The 24,221-nt window shown below is 39.8% G+C and overlaps 1 protein-coding gene across 1 annotated transcript in view; it reads left to right on the forward strand.

The window, feature by feature from the left end:
* LTBP2 (latent transforming growth factor beta binding protein 2) overlaps nucleotides 1–24,221 on the forward strand; it is a 3,457,946-nt gene that overhangs the window by 3,017,291 nt on the left and 416,434 nt on the right. Inside the window, exon 26 of the mRNA XM_044074624.1 lies at nucleotides 2,478–2,600. Coding sequence (XP_043930559.1) covers nucleotides 2,478–2,600 — 123 coding nt within the window. The remainder of the gene's footprint in view (nucleotides 1–2,477; nucleotides 2,601–24,221) is intronic.

Consider the following 24,221-nt stretch of genomic DNA (forward strand, 5'->3'; position numbering starts at 1 on the left):
GGATAGTAGTAGTTGGCCTGGGGGATGAGAGGGTTTGTGTATTTGAAGCAGGTTTTGGCTGGGGAACAGGTATGTGATAGACAAGAAGCTATAGTAGTAGTACTAGATGACAAACTTCAACATGAATTACATAAGCTAAACAGACACATTGAAACTATGAAGAATGGAGAATATAAAATGTATAAGTTCAGAACTGCAAGACATGCAGAAGAAAAGTCCATACTGCTGTACTAGGCTGACAGCACATTATAAGTCCTGAACAAGTGTGTGTGTGTGTGTGTGTGTGTGTGTGTGTGTGTGTGTGTGTGTGTGTGTGTATGTGTGTGTGTGTGTGTGTGTGTGTGTGTGTGTGTGTGTGTGTGTGTGTGTGTGTGTGTGTGTGTGTGTGTGTGTGTGTTTGTATCTGCCTATGTATATGGATGTGATTGTGTGTGCAGCTTTGTATTTGTGTGCATGTGTGTGTATGTACCATGTCTTCCAAAGACCCCCATCTGGAGTATTTCTCCCCAGGCCTCCACTGAAAATGGGCTCTGGTCCATTCAGACTTTCCCCATAAACAAATGCTCAATCAATAAATAAATGTATATGTATGTGTATCTGGATATGTAACTGTGTGCATGTGAATGTGCATGTGTGCATGTCTGTGTATGCGTGCATGTATCTGTGTGTGTGTGTGTGTGTGTGTGTGTGTGTGTGTGTGTGTGTGTGTGTGTGTGTGTGTGTGTGTGCACATCAATGTAAAGTGTCCAGAAGCTTATTCTGTAACAGTTCTGTGGTTGCATATATCTCTGTGACAGAATGAGCTTCAGTAATATAAGAATTACAATCACATCTCCACTCATATCGAACATATTATGTGTTTGAGATATGGATGCCAAGACGTTCACTTCAAGAGTGATTGTGAGGCATAATCAGCATGTTCTGTGTGACGCACAGAGAATTACGATTGTGTCTGAGATCATAAATGATTTATTGTGTGTTTGAGACATGGATGCCTAGAAATTCACCTCAAAAACAAAGCTCTAGCGGTATATCTTGGAATCCATGTTGAGAACACATAATGAAGGATTATGATCGGAGACCCGGACATTCCTTGTAGTACGTGGAACTTCATCTGCTCTGTAAATTACTAATTACAGAAGAAAAAAAAACATAGAATGTTTTACAGGTTTTCAAAGCCTTAAAGCATTTGGTGAGTCCTTTCAAAAAGACAGTGCAACACATCTTACATTAGGAAAAGAAGGTCAGGGACTACTGGCACGGAGAGCAGGCAGAAAGAAATAAGCTTTTAATTCTACCACTGTCAATTTTACTAGAAGGTTTTACTGCCTAGCACAATGCCTGATCTTATCAAGTGAAGCAGAGGTGCTTAACAGTTGTTAAAGTCAGGTCTGTAACTACAGAAGCACTTATCTAATGTGCCTTTTACACAGTATCAGACCATAATCACCATGATGTATACATTACAATAGAACTGGCAGAGAGGAAATCTTACAGAATCAAGCAAAGCGTAACATCACTTCTGGATATATGTTGAAAAACTCCTTTAGTGGAAGGTGGTACATAACTTAATAAAGAAAAACATTTAAAGGTTAGAAAAATCTTACTGTGACAGTAGCAACTGTTTTAGTACCAACTTTTCAACGCAGTGACTATGAAAGGCATTAAAATTAAGTATGAAATTTCCTCTCTCTCTCTACTGTAAAATGGGAAACAGATAACATACAGTATATGGTATATTTGCATTATGCCTGATTTTAAAGTCTGTTTTTCACACTTCTTCAAAGTCCCACTCTCTGTAATGGGATTGACGCCATTTATGATCAAGCCACAGTCTTGACGTCAAGAGCATCACTTCAAGGAAGTTATTTCTCTGTATCTTTAAACTACATTGCTACCTCTGATTGGCTAGTAAGAAAGGGGCACAGCCTCCAAATATGGACATATAATCGGATTGCTCCCACAGAAAAAAACATTTTTTTCACTGACAGAATTTCAGATTACTTGTTTCATTTCATCATTGACGTTTTGAATATGTGCCCCGATTCCTTTTACAGAACAGTCTATGTCTGACTTGAAGGGATACATCCAAAGTTTCTTTTTTTTTACTGGACAGATGGTAGAATGTTAAATGCTTTATTTACTAGCATGTGGGATCAGGCTTAGTTATCTGGATAACTTCTTTGCCCATTAATAAATATGCAAACATTCGATGATTTCTTAGTTACTAAACTTAAATTTAGTCACATCATCTTTGGTAGTGAATATCCTAGTATATACAAACATTTGCATTGTTTAGTGTTTCCATCTGTGAAAGTCACTAAACTTTGGAGTGTTATCTAATTGGTATTTCTATAGTTCCGTTCTATAGTTGTTTTACTTACTTATTTATGATTTATTAATGAGCCTCTGTAACTGAAAGGGGTCCCAGTAAACAGCAGTGCTGAACTGACATATTGCATTTTATGTTCTTCCAGATGTTGATGAGTGCTCAGATGGACACAAATGCGCTGGTGGCCATTGTATAAATAGTGAAGGATCATTCGTATGCTACTGTTCTTTAGGCTATATTTTCTCACTGGAGACAGACAACTGTGAAGGTATTATAACCTGTTTTGATATTATGCTAACTTGCCTTGTTGCCTTGAATTTGTGTTCTAACATAGCAGTGTTTACTTCCATCTGATTGTGTTGCAGTGGTAGAGGATGTGAAAATGAATCAAGCTGATGTCTGTTAACATATTTAATTTCTATTCATAAGAACACATGTTATTGGCTTTTATTTTAGACCTTACCGCTATACATAATTATAGACAAAAGGAAAAATTGTAAAGAATGTCTACAGCCAGTAAGTACACAGAGCTGTCATTTAAAAATACTAGGTGCATAATTTTGGCATATAAATACCAAGCGGAAGGGGGGAGTAACACAGCAGCTGAGTTTTGGAAGTGTCACTGGCCTAGAAGTGTGCAATTTCTATTCTGAAATAGTCAGTAGCAGACTATTGGACAAGTACCAAGAAGTAAATGTAGTACAAAGAAGCTTGGACTACCTGGCCACAACTCCTATTGCCAAAATCAGTCAAACAATGAAGGAGTCCAGATTCTCATCACCCAGTTCAGTTTTTCTCTCCCTCTTATTTTGTGTAAATACGCACCTGTGTATGTTTGTGTTTATTTATATACAAAAGCAAAAATGTCAAGTGGTCATTCAGCACTACATGCTCACTGTAAATTAAGCATAACCAAAGATGACAAAGCCGTCCATAAATGCAAAACTAAATACCCATAATAATTAGAATGTGTGGAGTTTGCATGTCCTCCCTGTGGTCGAGTGGCCTCCGAAAGACATGCGTGAATGGGCGTGCCTTCGCTGAAGGTTGGGCATCGGGCTGGCAACTCGGCACCTTAAAAATAAAAAATTTACTGCCAATCATTAGCAGACCGGAGTTCCGCTGTGGCAACCCCTAACCAGGAAAAGCCAAAAAGACAAACAACAACTACATATTAAAAGTGCATGTCTGCAGTAATTGTCTTGTATAAATAAATTACGAAGATATAAGTACAGAGTCATGGATTGGAGAAAATCAAAAATATAAACAATTCAAACTTATTTAAAAAGATCTCCACCCCTTTACTCAGCACAGACAAATGTATATAAACTTTATAAAATACTTAGCAGAAACACTGCTGTCCTGTATATTAAGCAATAATCTCTCACAATCAAAAACCAAAACAAGCAGCAAACCCCCTGCATAAAAACCCACCACTACACATACCATAACTGCATTTAAATGTAATATTCATTTTTTTATAGAAAATCAGAAGTACTTGATAACTCATCTTGTAAGTTTAGTTTATAATTGAGGGCAGAGTGTAAGTTATGACAGTTGTTTTGATCTGGATGAGATGGGAATCTGTTTGTGTCACACACAGATTGACGGACAGCAGTGCAACAGCTTTATCACTGAAAGACACATTCAGAAATGTGGGATTGCACTGTCCCCACTGTTGTTCAACCATGGAATTAGAATATAAAAGTTGGGTGTTGTGGGAGTCTACTCCCACATGGGGAGTGCAAGGGGACATGCCTCCCCATAAAAAAAAGCTTTAAAATCTGTTCGCTGAAAGTGGCTTCATTGATTTTCATTGACTTGTCCATCAGAGAATAGACCTCTGAGAAACAATCATGAATCTGATAAGATACTGTTAATTATTACCTGAGCTAGAGAGAAGGATTTCCTCACTGCATGACAATCAAAGGATAGGGAATATCTATGAATCCATGAAGGTGGTGAGATTGTTGATGACTGTACCTGTCTAGAGAGTGGTATTGCCTATATGGTAACTGCTACTGAGATTTATTTATTTAGCAAAGGTGACAATACTACTCTTGTTTGCATTTACTGTAAGGCCACATGTAATACACTGTTCATTTGCATGGTTTAGCTCCTTGTGTTAACATGATATTTGAATGCTGAGCAAACAACACCCACCTTCAAGTTATTAGCAAGTTTAATTAGCAATACATCTGAGTTAATAGTTTTGAGTTCCATGAATTAGAGTCTGAACAGGAGTCCCAGTACTAAGTCCTGAAGAATGCCACTAGTCACCTGTTCTGATGTAGCACCTGATACATTAAGTGCATGGGTTCTGTCTGTCAGCCAATCTGTTATCCATCTTACACTTTAAGGGTCTACATTTAGACCTTTAAATGTATTTACAGTTCCATCATAGGAAATAGTGTTAAAGACTGTCATCAAATCCAGGTATGCCATATGACCCTCACAATCGCTATCTTATGCTATATGATGAAACAATTGTTATGCGTATTCATTATTACTGGCTTGCTAGCTATCGCTATCTACACTTTCTAAAGAAGTTAAATAAGTGAAGTGAACATATTCATATTCTGCTTTGATAAACCATTTTGCTCCATGTGTAAAGAAATAATTTTATAGTGGACTTTTTGAAATCAGATGTAATATGTTCCATGCCTTTGCACAATAAGCTTGTCAGACTGATGGGCCTACAGTTTCCAGGATCTGAAGTGGGGCCACCTTTATTTTATGGAATGGCTTAAGACGTGCCACTTAAGGAGTTTCTCCTAGGTTCATGTAGATAGACAGTGGACTTGACATGATCACCAACTGCTATGAGGGAATAGGTGTGATGTGGGCAGGCAAGACTGATTGCCACTGTGATTGAGCACCCAACTATTGCCCCAAGGGAGCAAATGGGCCACATGGACTCTATCCAAGTCTGGGAGTGAAGAAGCTTCAGGACTATCCTCATCTGGCCTGAGAATAATCCTAGCTGTTCCCAACCTCCATTTGGGATAAATGGGATAATTGGCTGCTAGTAATGTGAAGCCATTGCATGAGGGGGGGGGGGGGGGGGCATGTGAGACAAAAAAGCATATATCCCTTTTGACATGTTGTATTGTATCACTTCATATTTTCCTTCTGTGAGTCTTTCATGAGTAACAACTTTCCTTATTGGTTCCTTACACTATGTGTAAAACATCCAGGAATCAACTTGTGTGGCTTTTACTAAAACTAGTAAAAACTAGTACCAACCTGGTCTAGCTCCTGTCTTTATGCCTGTTCTTATTTCACCAGAGTTGTTCTGCAAAAGGCTTTTGTGCTTCCTTTGCCTGAATTCAGTTGTTCATTAGTGTGAAAATAGCATATCCTACCCTACATCTGCTGTTGTTGTGGCATGAATCCTGGAGTGCTGTGCTCTGCCCTTGTAATGTGCTGTCACTGACTGTGGTCATTGATGTTTGTGTATAACATTCCTAACCTCTACCAACACAAGTATGAGGTAGGTTTAAAATACAAATGTTCAAATGCATACAAGTGGTTGTTGTAGGTAAGAATGTGTACTTAGGGCTGCAGGAAGAAAAGGTGAAGGACCAAGCCCCCAAAGAAAATGTAACCAAAACAATTTATATTGCAGCAAGACATTTGGCCTCAATGATTCAGGTGTAATGAGTTATCAGACTTAGGTGCATAGGTGTTTACTAGGCTAATGACCACAAAGGCCTTTTTAAGCCTAGCCATGCATCCCAAATCTCTGACAAGTTCTGGTACCCTTGGTAAGTGTAAGCAGGGGCTTAGGAGATGAGACATTTACAATCAGGGGCTTGAGAGTTGAATATTTACAGGCTTCCTGTGTCCATTAGAGACATAATCAGGGATGAATCTCCTGTTCCCCTTCCAACTGTCTAAGTTACACTTGAGCTGGGATAGGGAGGAACTTTGCTTCATGTGGATGGGAAGTCTATTCCAGAGATGGGGTAGTCTCTGTGATACATACCTGTCTCTTCAGCAGGTCCTATGTATATCATATGCGAGGTTTAAGTCTTTAGAAAGGGTAATTTTGGCACTGTTTGTTTTGCAGATATTCAGGAGGTCCATCAGAGTGGAGTCTAACAGTGCCTTGTATGCTAGCCATAGATCTCCCCTCGTAATACTGGGATAGGGCCTTGAGGCAGACTGCATAGGACATGTTATGCCCTGTATTCTTTTAGTGAGGAGCCTCTATGGACATTCCAATTGTTTGATATGCCTGGTTAGGTACATACCAAGGGGGGCATTACACTCAATGATAGGTCTGATGAATGCCAAATATAGTGGAACAATGATTTCCTTGAACCTTGATGCCATACCTTTGTTTATAAGTTCCACAGCATAGAATGATTTCCTCACTACTGTACACACATGAAGGTCAAAGGCTAGGATTACTGTCTATGTGTGTCCCCAAGTCCCTGACTACTGGGTCAACTCTTAGGGTGTTGTCAATATGACAGTTGCCAGGGGTGGATGACATCTGGAAGGATACTATTATGCATTTCTTGGCATGTAGTTTTAGTCCATGGCTCTGACACCCGCTATTTGTCTGTGTCAGCTCTTCCTGGAGAATATTTGTGTCAGTGAGATTCAATGACAGCTCCTAATTTGCAATCATCTGCAAATTTAGTCAGCCAGAGACCACTGACATTGACCTTGACTTCAGAGAAGTAAATGCCAAAAAGGAACAGTCCCAGGACCAATTTTTGTGGGATTCTACTTGTGACTGGCCTCTTTGCAGAGGTGGACTCCCCAATTCTAACTTCTTGGGTTCTGTCTGTGAGCCAGCTGTCTATCCATCAGGTGACATAAAGGTTTGTACATAACCTCTTGAATTTGTTAACAATACCCAAGTGGGATATTGTGTCAAATGCCTTGGCCAGGTCAAGGTAGGCTGTGTGAACCATTTTGCCCTCATCCATTGCTTTGGTGACATTCTCAAAGAAGTCTACCAGGTTGAGAAGGCATGACTTGCCCTTCATGAAACCATATTGGGTTGTGTCCAATGTCTGAAGGTTTCCTATGTCATTATTGATTATTTCCATGACTTTGCTTATGACACTAGTGAGACTTATGGGTCTGTAGTTTCCAGGGTCTGTAGATGACCATCCTTTGTGCAGAGGGATGACTGTTGCTGTTCTTCATTCAGGAGGCAAAAACTAAGTTTGGATGCTACAGTTAAATAGCAATTCCAGAGGGCCATGTAGGTCATGTTTCATGCTGTTTAAAAAACATTTTGGGATATTGTGTGGCACCATTGATTCAGTGTTCTTGGCCTTAGGGAGAGCATTCAGGATCTGTTCCCTGGTGATAGTAGGGAGAGATATTTGATGGCATTTCCTCAGGGAAGGTTGAGGGGAAGAGAGAGGTAAAGTTGAAGTTGAATTTGTTGGCCAATAGATTTGGTATATCTTCTAGCTCATTATAGGTGGATGCATTTACAATGAGCTCTGCAGACAATTGTGTATTGCCTTTGAGGTTGCAGACATAGCTAAATAATGCCTTGTGGTTGTCCTTTGCCTGGGAGGCCAAATTTACCTCAAACATTTGTTTTGTAGATGTTATTTGTTCTCTAAGTTGTTTGTTTAGTTTAATGAGAGTGCTTTTACCCTGCTGGGTGCTGCACTTCCTAATTTTTGACATGATTTTCTTCCTCCTGTTATACAACCTACTGATTTTGTGATTCCACCAGGGTGGCCTGTTTTTTTAGTTAGTTCTGAATTTCTTCTGAGTATGTACAGCTGCCTCTATGCAGTCTCTATGCCGCTGTTAACATGCTTGTATAGGGTTTCTGTAAACAGTTCTGCATAGGCAACAGTGTTCTCGTGGTTTATGGGGGCTTAACTTTGCTGGGTTATTAACTTAATAGTAGGAAGTTAGCCTTAGAGTAGTTACTAAATGTTCCAGGGTTAGTTGTGGTTCCAGGTTTTATTTTTACTTCAAAGGAGACCATTCTGTGGTCTGACCTTACCACAGAAGACATTATACTGGGGGTTGTGCAGAACTCTGCCATATTAGTGAGGACCAGATCCAGTATGGTTGCACCCCAGTTGGTGCATTGACAATCTGGTCAAGGGAGTTTGTGTTTACAAAATACAGGAATCTCTGTGCCCATACGTTTGGTATCATGTATGATTCCCAGTTAATAGTGGGGTAATTAAAGTCACCCATGAACATGGTACTGAGTTGGATGGTGAGTGTTTCTAAGAAGTTTAAGTACATGATATGGGTTTCCTGCATCATAGAGGAGGCCCTATAGTTTGCAAGGAAGTGGTATTGTATTTTGCCAATGGTGTTTGTGCAGCCTTGAGTTATATTTATTTTTGATGTAAATTGAGACACCTCCACCTTTAGTCCCTGTCTGTGTAGTAGCTGGTCTAAATGTGTGGAAGGCATTATTACCTTGCACTGTCGGTGTGCTCTCCGTGACTTTAAACTATGTTTCAGTGACCACACAGATGTCAGTATTCTCTAGGGTGAAGAGAGCTTCTAGGGAGTGGAGTTTTTTGTTTAGACTCCTAGCATTGAGCAGTAACACCTTTACATTTCTTGGTTTTGGTTTGCTATTTCAGAAGTACTTTCAGGGTGGCATTGCCTAAAAAAGGCACTGTGGAAGAGGACAATGTTTTAGCTAATATGTGAAAGCTTATCGGGGAAAAGTGCAGACCATCCCTGGCAAAGCAACGTGGTCTCTTTACCATCTCCTTCCATGCTAACAAATATTGCACCCCCATAGAATGACACCAGAAATTAAGCCAAATACTAAAGTCAGTCATCTTTTGTTTGTATTCTGGCATCATCTTTGGAGAAGGTAAAATGCTGTTCAATTCTAGGACCATACCAGCATGGGACACATATTCTGAGAACTCCATAATGTTTCTCTTCATATAGTCAACAGTGGTACGTCTCGGGTCATTATGCCCAGATGGACTATGTCTGAGTCATACTGGTACTTGTGGTCCAATGACCTGAGCGTGAGCATAATGTGGTAGAACCTGGCCTCTGATAAGCAACTGACCATGCCTTTCTCCTTTCTCAACCTGGTGAGAGGGACATCAGTGTGTCTCACAAGGGAGTCTCCAGTACTTTTATGTGAAAGTTTTGCCTCTAGTGACATTGTGTAAATACATCTCTCACATACGATATGAGTTTGAGTATTAACTGGTTGTCAGAAAACATGAGGCAGTTTCTGCTTTGCCTCTGGATGACCATATTCACCAAGCCAATAACAGAGATGTGGGAAAGTTCATATCCATGGCCACTGACCCTGTTAGACCCAATTAGACAGTTGTGGTGGGAATATAAAGTAATGTCAGGAGTATCTGGTTTGCAACTCTGGAGACAGTGCTTGTATGCAACTAGGTATTGGTGAAATTTTAATAATACTTTTACAGGAAAAATGTCACTCAAGGTGTCTGTGTCTATATAGGGCACTGCCAAACACTCAAGGGAAAACTAATAAGTAGACTCTGATGATTTATGGATGAAGTATTTAGGCAGGTATTCTGAATTTACAAGCAAATCAAGCAGTACTCAACTGAAAACAAAGAATTCTCAAGTATAATGAAAAGAGGGGAGTCACCCAGATAGCTACCACCTGGCTACTGCTAGTGCTGGTCTCAGGACAGCTTCACTTTGCTGGGATACAGAGCTCCTTTGCTTCTTCTCTCACCAGATGCAAACTATTAGCACCAATCCCATAATGAGAAGCAAGCACAGCATTTTTGGTAATCCAAAGTCTTGTCTCAGTTGATGCAAGGGTCTGTAGGCTTGTTGTAGCCTTTTCCTTGTAGATACCTTGAATAGCAACCAGACCAGTCAGGAAGGTCAAGCATAGACAATCACTGCCCAACCAAAAACAGTCAGGAATGAATGCCCTCTGTTCATTCTCTCACCAGGAGCAACATATAAGCACAGATTCCAAGCTGGCACCTATGAAACATTTATTAGGCTTTCTGGTGATCAGCAGTCTCCAGAAAAAAACATCCCCATGCACCTTCTCTCACCAGGAGGAAAACAGAAGCACTAATTCCAAGGTGACTCTTGAGAGGCAGCATGTGGGCTCTACAATAATTGGTCTTGGAGTAGATGTTGCAGATTTTAAAGGTAAGATTCAAAAAAGGGGTTAATATTGTAAGAGCTGCTGTGTGCATTAAGCAGTTAGATATCAAAGAAGGGCTGACTTAAGTTTTAGCTATCTAAGTGGAGAGCCACTAATTTTAAAAGAATGAGCTAGATTGAAATGGATGGGCTGTTTGCATTTTGGCTCTATGGAATACAGTGGGATGGCCAATACATTTAAATAGTTGAAGGGGGGTGATTTCACAAAATGATAATTTTGTGTTTACAACAGCCAATAAAAGGGAAGAAGGAAGGAGATATGCAGTTAAATTAACATACGAGGCAAGCGACTAGAAAGACAGTTGAGTTTAAAAACACAACAGTACCCCAGAGTGGAAGGGTAGGTAAAAACTTAATTTCTGTGTGTCTCACGAGACACAGCTGATTTATCTTTTATAGTTTAATTATGCAGTTGGGCAGCCACGGTGGTGCAGTGATTAGCGTTGCCGCCTCACAGCAAGTGGTTCTCCAGTTCGATTCTCAGCTGGGGTGCCTTCTGTGTGGAGTCTGCATGTCCTCCCTGTGGTCGCATGGGTTTCCTCCGGGTGCTCTGGTTTCCTCCCACATCCCAAAGACATGCTGTAGGTGGATTGGACATTCTAAATTGTCCCCTAGGCGTGAGTGCGTGCGTGTGTGTGCCTTCTGTGGAAGGCTGGGTACCGGGCTGGCAACTCGATACCTTAAAACTCACTGCCAGTCATGAGTGGACAGGTGATCCGCTGTGGCGACCCTATCCGGGAAAAGCCAGAAGAAGAAGAAGAAGAAGAAGAAGTTTAATTATGCAATTAAAAAAGCAGAATTCAAGTACAACTCGGTGCAAAGAAAATAGATCATAATATACAAAACAGAAGAAGGTAATACACCAATAGAAAATACAAGAAAGCAGAAACAAACTAACCTTTCCCTCACAGCAAGTTGTGCTAGAGTCTGGGTAAGATTTTCCCTACAGAGTAACCCATCAGGAATAGGGTCTACTTCAGAATGCCGAAAATGCAAACTCTCAAACGCTCACATGAGCGAATAATCAGAAACTCGAAAGTGGTATTTTGGGATCACAGTACAGTGAAGATCAGAATATTTGCCCTTTCCTCATTGTAGTGCAATCTCGGAGTAGGAATGTATATTTAGCGGGAGGTGTGGGGGCCGTAGCCCCCCCACAATACCAATTTCGAGTTTCTGATTATTCGCTCATGTGAGTGTTCGAGAGTTGCATTTTCGGTGTTCTGACATAGACCCCAGGAATACTGGGGGAGCAAATATGTGTAAATAAGGAAATTATTTTTTTGAGCTGGGATATAGGATCTGACTTCCCTATACACAGTAAGGCCTTCTTTAAGTTTAATTCTGGTGACAGCCAAAAAAGCAGTTACTAGAAAATGCAAATCAAAATCACACTTAACTATTCTTTTAGCGAATATTGTAACAGATAAAAAAGAAGAGACGATGGGATCTTTAGAAAACTGTAGGAGCAAATTACATATAAAAAAATAGGGAATTGTGGGACCACTGCTTGCAGAATGATGTTTTGGAGGAGGAATGAGTTTTCAGAGAGGGCAAGAACTGAATAATTTATGTAATGTTGCCTAGATTATAGGATATAAAACAATATATGTGATGTATAATGTTTGTAAATTTGAATGTGTTAACATGGTTTGATGACTGTTATGTAAATGTAAGTTTGCCTGTGTCACAAGTGTAATTAATTCATTAAAGGTCTTAAAAAAACATTCCTTGATTCAGGATTCTGCAGTTCAAATGTAGGTGCAATGTCCATGCTGTTCAGTTTGCACATTGTGGAAAGTTCCCTTCATTTGGATGGCTTTGTTCTTGTCTCAGGTTCTTTGCTGTAATAATGGTGCATCTCTAGTAGGATAGGTTGCATCTGAATGTGCCGTTTGTCCTAAACACTGTCTATAGTATGGAAGGCCTTCTTGCTTCTTTAGATGACTTTTTGTTTTTACTGTCATGGTGACCTTTGACATACCTTCACTTTTTCAACAGGAGACACTTTTTTTTTTCTTTTGTTTTCATCTAATGGGAGAAATAAGGAATATTCATGCTAGGATCATTACCTTGTTAATTACCCAAATTAGGACAAGCCACATTAAAACAATATTTCTCAGAACGGATCACATCCCCATCTAAAGTTAAGTAATGTCTTACTTCATTATAAATTCTTAACGTCTTTTTAGAGTCTTAGCTCCTCTAGTTTTTTGGGGTTTTTTTTAATTAAATTATTGTATTTTAATTGTAGTATTACAGGTCTGGCAATACCTGTCGACTGTCCAGATTTTTGCCTCATAATTTTACCCCAGCTGGTGTATTGACAATCTGGTCAAGGGAGTTTGTGTTTACAAAATACAGGAATCTCTGTGCCCATACGTTTGGTATCATGTATGATTCCCAGCTAATAGTGGGGTAATTAAAGTCACCCATGAACATGGTACTGAGTTGGATGGTGAGTGTTTCTAAGAAGTTTAAGTACATGATATGTGTTTCCTGCATCATAGAGGAGGCCCTATAGTTTGCAAGGAAGTGGTATTGTATTTTGCCAATGGTGTTTGTGCAGCCTTGAGTTATATTTATTTTTGATGTAAATTGAGACACCTCCACCTTTAGTCCCTGTCTGTGTAGTAGCTGGTCTAAATGTGTGGAAGGCATTATTACCTTGCACTGTTGGTGTGCTCTCCATGACTTTAAACCACGTCTCAGTGACCACACAGATGTCAGTATTCTCTAGGGTGAAGAGAGCTTCTAGGGAGTGGAGTTTTTTGTTTAGACTCCTAGCATTGAGCAGTAACACCTTTACATTTCTTGGTTTTGGTTTGCTATTTCAGAAGTACTTTCAGGGTGGCATTGCCTAAAAAAGGCACTGTGGAAGAGGACAATGTTTTAGCTAATATTTGAAAGCTTATTGGGGAAAAGTGCAGACCATCCCTGGCAAAGCAACGTGGTCGCTTTACCATCTCCTTCGATGCTAACAAATATTGCACCCCCATAGAATGACACCAGAAATTAAGCCAAATACTAAAGTCAGTCATTTTTTGTTTGTATTCTGGCATCATCCTTGGAGAGGGTAAAATGCTGTTCAATTCTAGGCCCATACCAGCCTGGGACACATATTCTGAGAACTCCATAATGTTTCTCTTCATATAGTCAACAGTGGTACGTCTCATGTCATTATGCCCAGATGGACTATGTCTGAGTCATACTGGTACTTGTGGTCCAATGACCTGAGCGTGAGCATAATGTGGTAGAACCTGGCCTCTGATAAGCAACTGACCATGCCTTTCTCCTTTCTCAACCTGGTGAGAGGGACATCAGTGTGTCTCACAAGGGAGTCTCCAGTGCTTTTATGTGAAAGTTTTGCCTCCAGTGACATTGTGTAAATACATCTCTCACATACGATATGAGTTTGAGTATTAACTGGTTGTCAGTAAACATGAGGCAGTTTCTGTATTGCCTCTGGATGACCATATTCACCAAGCCAATAACAGAGATGTGGGAAAGTTCATATCCATGGCCACTGACCCTGTTAGACCCAATTAGACAGTTGTGGTGGGAATATAAAGTAATGTCAGGAGTATCTGGTTTGCAACTCTGGAGAAAGTGCTTGTATGCAACTAGGTATTGGTGAAATTTTAATAATACTTTTACAGGAAAAATGTCACTCAAGGTGTCTGTGTCTATACAGGGCACTACCATACACCTGAGGGAAAACTAATAAGTAGACTCTGATGATTTATGGATAAAGTATTTAGGCAGGTATTCTGAAGTTACAAGCAAATCAAGCAGTACTCAAGTGAAAACAAAGAATTCTCAAGTATAATGAAAAGAGGGGAGTCACTCAGATAGCTACCACCTGGCTACTACTAGTGCTGGTCTCACCACAGCTTCACTTTGCTGGGATACAATGCTCCTTTGCTTCTTCTCTCACCAGATGCAAACTATTAGCACCAATCCCATAATGAGAAGCAAGCACAGCATGTTTGGTAATCCAAAGTCTTGTCTCAGTTGATGCAAGGGTCTGTAGGCTTGTTGTAGCCTTTTCCTTGTACATACCTTGAATAGCAACCAGACCAATCAGGAAGGTCAAGCACAGACAATCATTGCCCAACCAAAAACAGTCAGGAATCAATGCCCTCTGTTCATTCTCTCACTAGGAGCAACATATCACCACAGATTCCAAGCTGGCACCTATGAAACATTTATTAGGCTTTCTGGTGATCAGCAGTCTCCAGAAAAAAGAACATCCCTGTGCGCCTTCTCTCACCAGGAGGAAAACAGAAGCACTAATTCCAAGGTGACTCCTGAGAGGCAGCATGTGGGCTCTACAATAATTGGTCTTGGAGTAGATGTTGCAGATTTTAAAGGTAAGATTCAAAAAAGGGGTTAATATTGTAAGTGCTGCTGTGTGCACTAAGCAGTTAGATATCAAAGAAGCATTAAAACAATATTTCTCAGAACACCTCACATCCCCATCTAAAGTTAAGTAATGTCTTCCTTCATTATAAATTCTTAATGTCTTTTTAGAATCTTAGCTCCTCTAGTTTTTTTTTTTTTTTTGCTTTGTTTTAATCAAATTATTGTATTTTAATTGTAGTATTACAGGTCTGGCAATACCTGTCAACTGTCCAGATTTTTGCCTCATAATTTTGGTCTGTTCCTCATAAAATGTTTGGCTTTATAGAAAAATATTTGAGGATTGAAACCAGTTAAATAATGACAAACGTTTGTATTTCAGATTTCATATCCTTCTGAAAATGCATGCCAATGCACAATGTATTATTCTACCAACATTCTAAGTTTCTAAGGGCAATATTTAAAACTTGATCGTGGTTTTGGGCCTTTGTCTCCACATTATTTTGTCCTTTGTCCAGATTTCTTGTGCTTAGATATTGTGAGGTTTGGTCTGGCAACTTGCAGAAGAAAATTGGAAACTATATTTTATACCAAAGTAACACAACATTTCACATGTTCTTGAATTTTAGCAAGACATGACTGCCTAGATCAGAACTGTCATGTGTGTGATGGTGATGGAGAGGGTAAGAGGGTAAGGTTGTTTTTGTGTGTGTGTGTGTGTGTGTGTGTGTGTGTGTGTGTGTGTGTGTGTGTGTGTGTGTGTGTGTGTGTGTGTGTGTGTGTGTGTGTGTGTGTGTGTGTGTGTGTGTGTGTGTGTGTGTGTGTGTGTGTGTGTGTGTCTGTGTTTGCGTGCACTTGAGTGTGTGTGTGTGTCTGCTTCTTTGTGTGTGTGTGTGTGTGTGTGTGTGTGTGTGTGTGTGTGTGTGTGTGTGTGTGTGTGTGTGTGTGTGTCTGTTTGTGTGTGTGCATGTCTGTGTGTGTGTGTGTGTGTGTGTGTGTGTGTGTGTGTGTGTGTGTGTGTGTGTCTCTTGTGTGTGTGTGTGTGTGTGTGTGTGTGTGTGTGTGTGTGTGTGTGTGTGTGTGTGTGTGTGTGTGTGTGTGTGTGTGTGTGTGTGTGTGTGTGTGTGTGTGTGTGTGTGTGTGTGTGTGTCTTTCTGTGTGTGAGTGTGCATGTGTGTGTGTGTGTGTGTGTGTGTGTGTGTGTGTGTGTGTGTGTGTGTGTGTGTGTGTGTGTGTGCGTGTGCATGTGTGTTTGTGTCCGTGTGTATGATACATGTGAAAGAGCTACTTGAAGTGGTAGTCTAAATATAAAAAACAATGCCTTTGTTATAGATCAGCTTTAGAAGAGGTGGTCACCTGGGGGGCTGCTATGTAGAAGATCCCTGTGTCCTTGATGCCTGAGTAATGTATATTGTAAATGAGTGGCCAGCTTTAAGACATTCTCTTAAATACCAGCAGTTTAATCATGATATACGCATGCACAATAACCTCATTGGTCAGAATAGATCACCTAATTGTACATTGTACCGCCAAAAAAGTATGTAATAATACACTCCAGGATGTGTTCTTCAAGACATATAAGTACTAGACATGTTGGTTGTTCAATTCTCACAGCTGAGATTCTGTGAAATTATGTGTCATGAAAATATATCACCTTTTGCAGTTGTCACAGACATGCACTTTCACACACAACTTTTATAAATCTTATAAATGCATATGTACTTATAGTTTTTATACACTCATTGTCTGTATTTAAATGCATACTGGGACAAACTCACACGCACACACACACACACACACACACACACACACACACACACACACGTACACATCACAGGTAATCATATTTTAGGTTCATAAACTACAGATTTAACTGCTGTGTGACTGTTAAAGCAATGTTTAGGTCTTTTATGTCTTCAAACTTGCAATTTCTTATGGCCAAAAGAATTCCACACTAGTTATTATAAAACTAAAATATAACTAAAATTGTCTTATGAGAATGTAGTTCTGTACTCAGGGTGGTATACATGTGTGTGTGTGTGTGTGTGTGTGTGTGTGTGTGTGTGTGTGTGTGTGTGTGTGTGTGTGTGTGTCCCTTCTTTGGGTTTCTTTGGCCTCCCATCCCTGTAAGAGTACTTACTCGCACAGCACACGATCTGCTGTGGCTAGTTACTTACACAATTGTTTTAATTGCCTGTGGCATGTCTGCTGTGACAGATCGGGCAAGCTTGTTAATGCAGAAAATATCTATTGCCTTCCTGGGACTGTTAGAAATAGACACTTTTGGCAACAGAAGGAACCTTCATGATAAACCACATCTGCCCAGTTTGGAGGTCATTTCTTTATTAAACTATGAAATTAAAACCATATCATTCTTACAGTCATGCATATCGATTTTCCTGAAGATCAGGCAGTAATAGTCACCTGGGACATTTCAGCATTGACTCAGATTGTATCTCATTACTACAACAGGAAATGTATATGTTAAGAATGTTCTGAATAGTTTAAGATTATTTGTACAGGATGTTTTATAAATACTGACAAATAAATTAGAACTCCTCACGCATATACATGGTGCAATGTGATATGTTAATGTTTTATATTTTGTAAATTATTGAATTCAAAATGTAGCATTAATACTTTATTTAAGTACAAGGCATATTGAGCTAAATATAAATGTAGCACTTTATGCTTTTGTAAAGAAGACAGCATTGCCTGGTGCGGATCATTGAAATATAACAAAATTATTCTTGAAATGCATGTCTCATATTTGTCACATTATATTACATATTACTGTTTGCTTTAAAACAGTGCTAAAATGTTGAACAAAAGCCCTAATAAAGTTAAAAGTGTTGCTTGAAATCATTTAATACATTCTCTGCATCATTTCATGTTGACGTGGAAAGAGAAAACTACACTCTCTTCACGGCCTCTTGTGTCCATCAGCTTTCTCATACAGCTAGTACTTGTCAGGAAAATGCGAGAGCTATTTCAGTAGCAGTTTGTTTTCCCTACTGTTTGTTTCGTTCATTTACTTAATCTTTGTTTCTTGGCATAAGGCAACTCTTAGTTGTGGGGTGTTGTTTCAGGGACTGGGCTATTTCATAGCAAAAAGCAATTAATTGCCACCAGGGCACCTTGCACCACATTCAGAATGATAGGAACCTGATTGTGTAGCATAAGCTACAGAATGAAGAAGTAACAGTTGGAAATCACTGTTGGCGAAGAGTGGTGAGACCAACCAGAGCATGCAACAGGTGACATTTTGTTTAGTATCACATGGACAGTGTATGTGTGACTAACCATTCTCTCTTGTTTTTGATGCAGCCATCGGGACACTGAGACTATTTTTAGTGTAGTCTCCCACCCACATCTCCTCTTCTCATAATCAAATTAAATACCCATCCCCAGGGTACATCCCACCTTATGATAATAAAATTAAATGCTTCAGGGGGCATCATAGCACACCACAGCTCAGTGATGAGACATTTCCCTTATGGCTTCTGGGTCTGGAGTGCAATACTCATGAGTGTTCCCTAGTTACACCAGTTTCCTCCCACATCCCCCATGATCTACATGCTTGCCCTAGAATTATATTTACCTACCTAACTGGTCACTTACCTGTATTAACCTGCCTAATCGTATCCTTAATACATTGATGCCTTAGACCACTTATGCCATATACACGAATTGTTCATTCTTTTATGTCTCTTAGTGTAACTGTTACAACTCTTATGCAACTAAATGTGCTTGCATTGCTTATTCTTTTATGTATATTGTTGTAGATTCACCCCCTGACCTGCACAGAGGATAGGTCTGAGCTGAGGTGGGCAGTTCATTCAAAAAAAATAAATAAATAAATACTTTTGTACCCATCATCCTCATCCATTCATTTTCTGATGACCATATTTATCCTTCCATGGGTCACAGTGACACCAAAACCTATCCCTGCAGCCAGTGGGTGCAAGGCATTAAAATCTATTCTGGACTGGGTTCTGTCACAGAACATATACTTTAACTCACTCACAAACAACATGTACACCTACAGGCACACTGGAGAATACCAGCTTATCTGTTGCATGTATTTTGGAGAGGAATAAAACTGAAGAATTTGGAAAAAAACACAAAGAAATGAAAGGCGGATATATAAACTCTATAAAGAAGGCAACCCATTAAAGAATCAAACTGAGGAACCGTTGTTGTGAAGGGGTAATGCTTCTCTCTCTGAACAAATCTGTTTCTCCTGCTCAGATAATGTTTCTTCTGACCCAGTTTAATTTGTCATCTTCCCACTGTGTGTTTTTTTTTAATTTTGCATTGTTTATTCACAAATCTGCCAAGTTGAGATCACTTTCATCAATACACTCATGTGAAGTAGAGGGTATAGCCTCTTCCCCTAAGAATACAGGTAGGGGGTTCCTCTGCTCCTACTTCATCCTCTATAAAAGACAACTCATGCCAATAAGTTTCTCCTGCTTTTGGTTTTGGCAGTTCCTTAACGTTTCCCTCAGTGAGCTTGGTGTCTGATAATATGTGCTGCTGGCAGTTCTGTTTCTCATTAGCACTCCATTTTGGCCTTAAACGGCTCTGTTCAGGTTTCTTTACTATTTTTATTACGGGTTTCTGTCTCTCTCTGTTATACTAGGCTTCTTTCATTACTTTAGTGCCTAAAATCCTTTGACTAGGTTCCATATAATGCACAGTATTTCCCTTTCAGTTTCTGCTCTGACTTCATTCAGTAACTTAGCAACTGCCATCTCTCACAGTGTACAGATGAAGGCCTGACTACAATCCGGGGGATTTGAGTTTGAGTAGTGACGTATGCAGGTAACAGAGCTGATGGGGAGGATGGTAATGCCCATTCTGGCATCTGGGAGTATGCTGGGTGGATCTCTTAAGTCCTGCTTGAGGCCAGGACTCAGAGAAGATTACCAGACTAGGACATGTAGGTGGTTCAAGAAGGGTGGGCATGTCCTCAAACTGGTCATACCTCTTGGCTCACCTAGCCTGTTCTGAAGACTTCAGCATGCTGGTAAAGGGGTAAGGCTTAGAAAAACCCTGTTGCTACTGTATTTGATGCTCCAAGTAGCTAGATCCACTCCCCCTCCTTAATCTCCAGTGATGGCCTCGGACAGGGGGATAATACAGGTGGTATGTGTTCTTTCGTTGTTCCCTTCCTTCCCATCAGGTGTTATCAGGGGAGAAACCAAAGCCAGATTATAGTTCTTTTTGAGGTTTCTACACCTATTCCTTTTTTACTTTATCAGAAGTGTTTCTTTTGAACAGTGTATCAGGCAGTTATTGCCCTTCACAATTCTTATCAGGAATGTGTCAGGGAGTTGTTGAGCTGCTGCAACCCCCCCCCCCCCGAGTATCTAACTGTGCTCTCCCCCTCCAAACAATTTCTGCAGTATCTTGAAATGAGGAAAGTCTTAACCTATTATGACATTGTGTATTATATTAAATACTAAGCCTCCAGGATATAGCCTGTTACCCACAAGTTGTCTCCCTATTTCTGTTGTCATGGGTTTTATGATTACAGACATAAAGTTACTTAATAGGTCTGACCATACTGCCAAAGTCTAGTAATCCCTTCAATTCTCCCTAGACACCAGTACAATCTAGTATGTTAGTTAACAAAGTAGTGTCATAGTGGCATCATATGCTTATACTGTTGTTCTGTCAGTTATTTTATTACTTCCCATCAATAGTTTTATTATCTACATGTTGCTTAGAGATCACATTTTTCAAAAGTGCAATGTTTACATTTATATTGCTAAAAATCATATTTTTTGTTAGGTAGCATTACTGCTTAAAACTATTTTTAGCAAGCTGTTCCCTCTTCCCACATGTAAAAATGTATTCTATCTGCTTACTTTTTCTGGGTGATCACTGGTACTGTACATTTCTTCTTACAGGCTAAACATTTAATTTATTACAACCAATGTATAAGCCACATATTTATATAATTTTTCATCTACTACATTGCTCTCTGGAACAGTGAGAGTGCACTGACCCATGTTCAAAGTGCTGTACACCATAGCCTCCATAATGTCCCCAAATTTGATTTCAAAAGGTAACAGTTCACTCCCACAAAGAAGTCAAGGTTATCTCAATGTTTTGGTGGGGGAAATTAACATCATATATTAATGCACTGGCAAGCTGTGATTCAGGAATGAAAAAAATGTACATTATGTTATGTTAACCAAGCTATGACCACCGAATATTACCAGTATAGTATGTAATGCATAAACTGGAGACAGTCCTTCAGTTTTAGTGACTTTATTCACAGTGAACTAGAACAAAACAAGCATATTTCTGCTTTAGCTAAGTCAATTAAGGAGAAATACAGTTGTAACAGTTCTTTTACTGCACTTCCCCAGGTTGCATCTGGTTAAAGTTTGTCTCTGATTCTTTTCTGAACACAGATGCATTCACAATAATTTCCAGGTAGCACATAAAACAAGTTTCTGAAAATCCTGCATGTATATCCACAGGTAGTCTGCTGTTACTCTTAAGGTTTCAGACAGTCAGTTTTCTGACTGATATCCTCCAAGAGTCCTTAGACACACAACTTCCTCTCAATGAGATGCAAACACGCTTCCCATCTTGCTAAAGTTCATGACTGTACATGTTTATTATAAAGATTTGTCTGTACACAGTACTATTAGCATCATTCTTCTTGCACGGTATCTGAATACCAGCTCAAATAGCACATTAAATAGCTCCTTACTGGAATGTCAGCACTCAAAATTGTGTACTGGCAAGCCAAAAAAAAAAAGACTGAAAACACAGGAGAAGAGTGACTCTCAAAAATGTCTTCCTCTCCTTAGAAATTCTCCCCAGCAAGCCCCCCATACCCCTGTGAACTTATCCATACCAGCTCAGAGATTGCCATAGTTTGGTGAAAAGGGAATATTCCAAGAAATGACATCTTGAACTTAGTATATTTTGTTTATTTATTTATTTGTGTTTGTTTACCAGGAAAGTCCGAATGGGTAATACCCATTTTCAGAGGAGGCCCAAGTAGAAAAGCTCCATTTGCTTGCATTGCATTATACTAAGTACCAGTTAAACACAGAGTAGTTACATTTATTCAAAAACAGTAGTCACCTTTATATATTCTAAGGTTTTACAGAGGTGGAAGTTACTGAAGAGGAAGTCCAAGTGCATCTTAGTGGATTGTACAGGCAGCAGTTAGGTATAACAATTGTTCTGTCATTTCAGTGACAGGTTGAGAATATTCTGTTTAAGGAGAGTATTTAGAGAGTATCATACAGTGAGCACAAAGTGTCGACCTTGAGATGACTCAGTTCCCACTAATTATCGCATTGATGGGAGCCCACTGAACACTGAAGGTGTTATAAGAGATCTGGGGATGCAGGTTGACAGCAAACTCTCCTTCGATCACCCCATTGCCACTGTAGTCAGAAAGTCTTTCTATGTGGCACATCTCATTACTAAGGGTTTTGCATCCAGGAAGAAAGAGGTCATCATCTCTCTCTACTCTTCCCTCATTAGGCCAATCATCAAGTATAATGCCCCATTTGACATGTACCTGATTAGACACATGCAACAGCTGGAGAGGTCCCAAAAGTACCTCATGAAGAGGATCCTAGGCCTTAAACACATATCCTGCACAGACAGACGTAAAAGACTCCATCTATTCTCTGTCTCATATCGCCTACTTAGAGGCGATCTCTGCTTGACTTACAAAGCCATGTCTGACCCAGCTCTGTTAGAAATGCTACATCTAAAGAAATCCTAATCCCTCCGCACCACACATTCCAGAGACCTCATTACCACAATCAACAGAACGTGTTGGAGGGACAGGTTCCTCACCCAGAGACTGCCCATGCTCTGGAATAGACTTCCCATACATGTAAAGCAGAGCACCTCGCTGACCCTTTTCAAGAGAAATCTTGACGAGTGGATGGGTGATAGAAAGTTCACCCTGGGGATCACTCCAGTGGCTCTACTTGAGAGAGGCACTGAGAACTAACGTTGGGTGGCACGACACCAGGGCACTTCTATGGGCTAGTCTTGTAAAGGCTCCAGGGAAATTAGCCTAGTACACACCTATAAACCTATGTAAGTTAGATCTTTCAGCAATTCACTTTCAGGACTCACTCTAGCAGGTCCCGACATTTCAAATGGTCACCCATTAAACAGCATCAGAATGCATTAGAAAGTATTTTCCTAGTTTACAAAATAATAGGCTTTTAACATCCCCTTGTAAATGTATATATATATATATATATATATATATATATATATATATATATATATATATATATATGGGTCTACTTCACCTAAATCTCATTTGACTGACTTTCATTTGACTGAGACCAAATCACCTAATTTTCAAAATACTGAAAACTCATTTGACTGAATCTCATTTCATCGAAAGCTTAATTTCAGAAGACTACATTTTAAACCAGACATACACACTAACAACACTAATGACTACCTCTTTCCAGAATTTAAAAACTACTTACCCTCTTAACAGCAGCCAGACAATATAAAACCAAAGTAGGTGGGGGGCTATGACCCCGCATCCCCAATGTGGATGGCTGTGTCCCCCCAACACCCCCCTAACTATATATACTAACTCCAGGATCATGCTACAGTGGGGAAAAGGGCATGTACCTTTTACTTACCTTACAGTACTGTGCACATTGCCACTACTGCCGGGAGCACACAAAACATCTGCCATATTACTTTAGATACTTCCCATAAAAATGTAGAGAGACATACCCACATTTAGAAACACTACAACACTACTTTCTACATGACTATCGGTATTCTGACAGTCAACACTGTAAGTTACAGAAATACTTTTTGTCACAAACAACTCACAGGTGAAGGGAAACCCACATCATGTCTATGGCTTACGTGTGTGTGTGTGTGTGTGTGTGTGTGTGTGTGTGTGTGTGTGTGTGTGTGTGTGTGTGTGTGTGTGTGTGTGTGTTTGTCTGCTTGCCATGATACTGACTGCAGTTTGTATAGATGTAGTGTTATAGTTTGCGTGGCAATTAATATTCATAGGTTAATAGGTTCTTACTAAGCTTATGGCTGAAAGATAAAATCAGCAAGCTCACCCGGAAGTGATGGGACCCCATTAAGTAGACTTTCTGCACATTTTCCTGGTGAACATTTGTGATCACTCCATCAGTCATCCAGGCTGGTTTTCATGGCTGCTAGGGAAGTACTCTGTATGATAGGTAAAGACAGACTATTCCATAAATCTGTACATGCTGTGCTAGGAATCTGTCATGCTATCTGGTGTTGTTGATATGTTAGTGTAGGTTTAGGTCTCTAAAATGACTTTACCACTTGTTCTATTTATGTGAAGGAGTTCAAAGAGGACTGGGTCATTCATAGC

Source organism: Protopterus annectens, chromosome 6.part0 (assembly GCF_019279795.1).
Source record: "Protopterus annectens isolate FY-2018-M chromosome 6.part0, PAN1.0, whole genome shotgun sequence".
In the NCBI taxonomy this organism is placed as follows: domain Eukaryota; kingdom Metazoa; phylum Chordata; order Ceratodontiformes; family Protopteridae; genus Protopterus; species Protopterus annectens.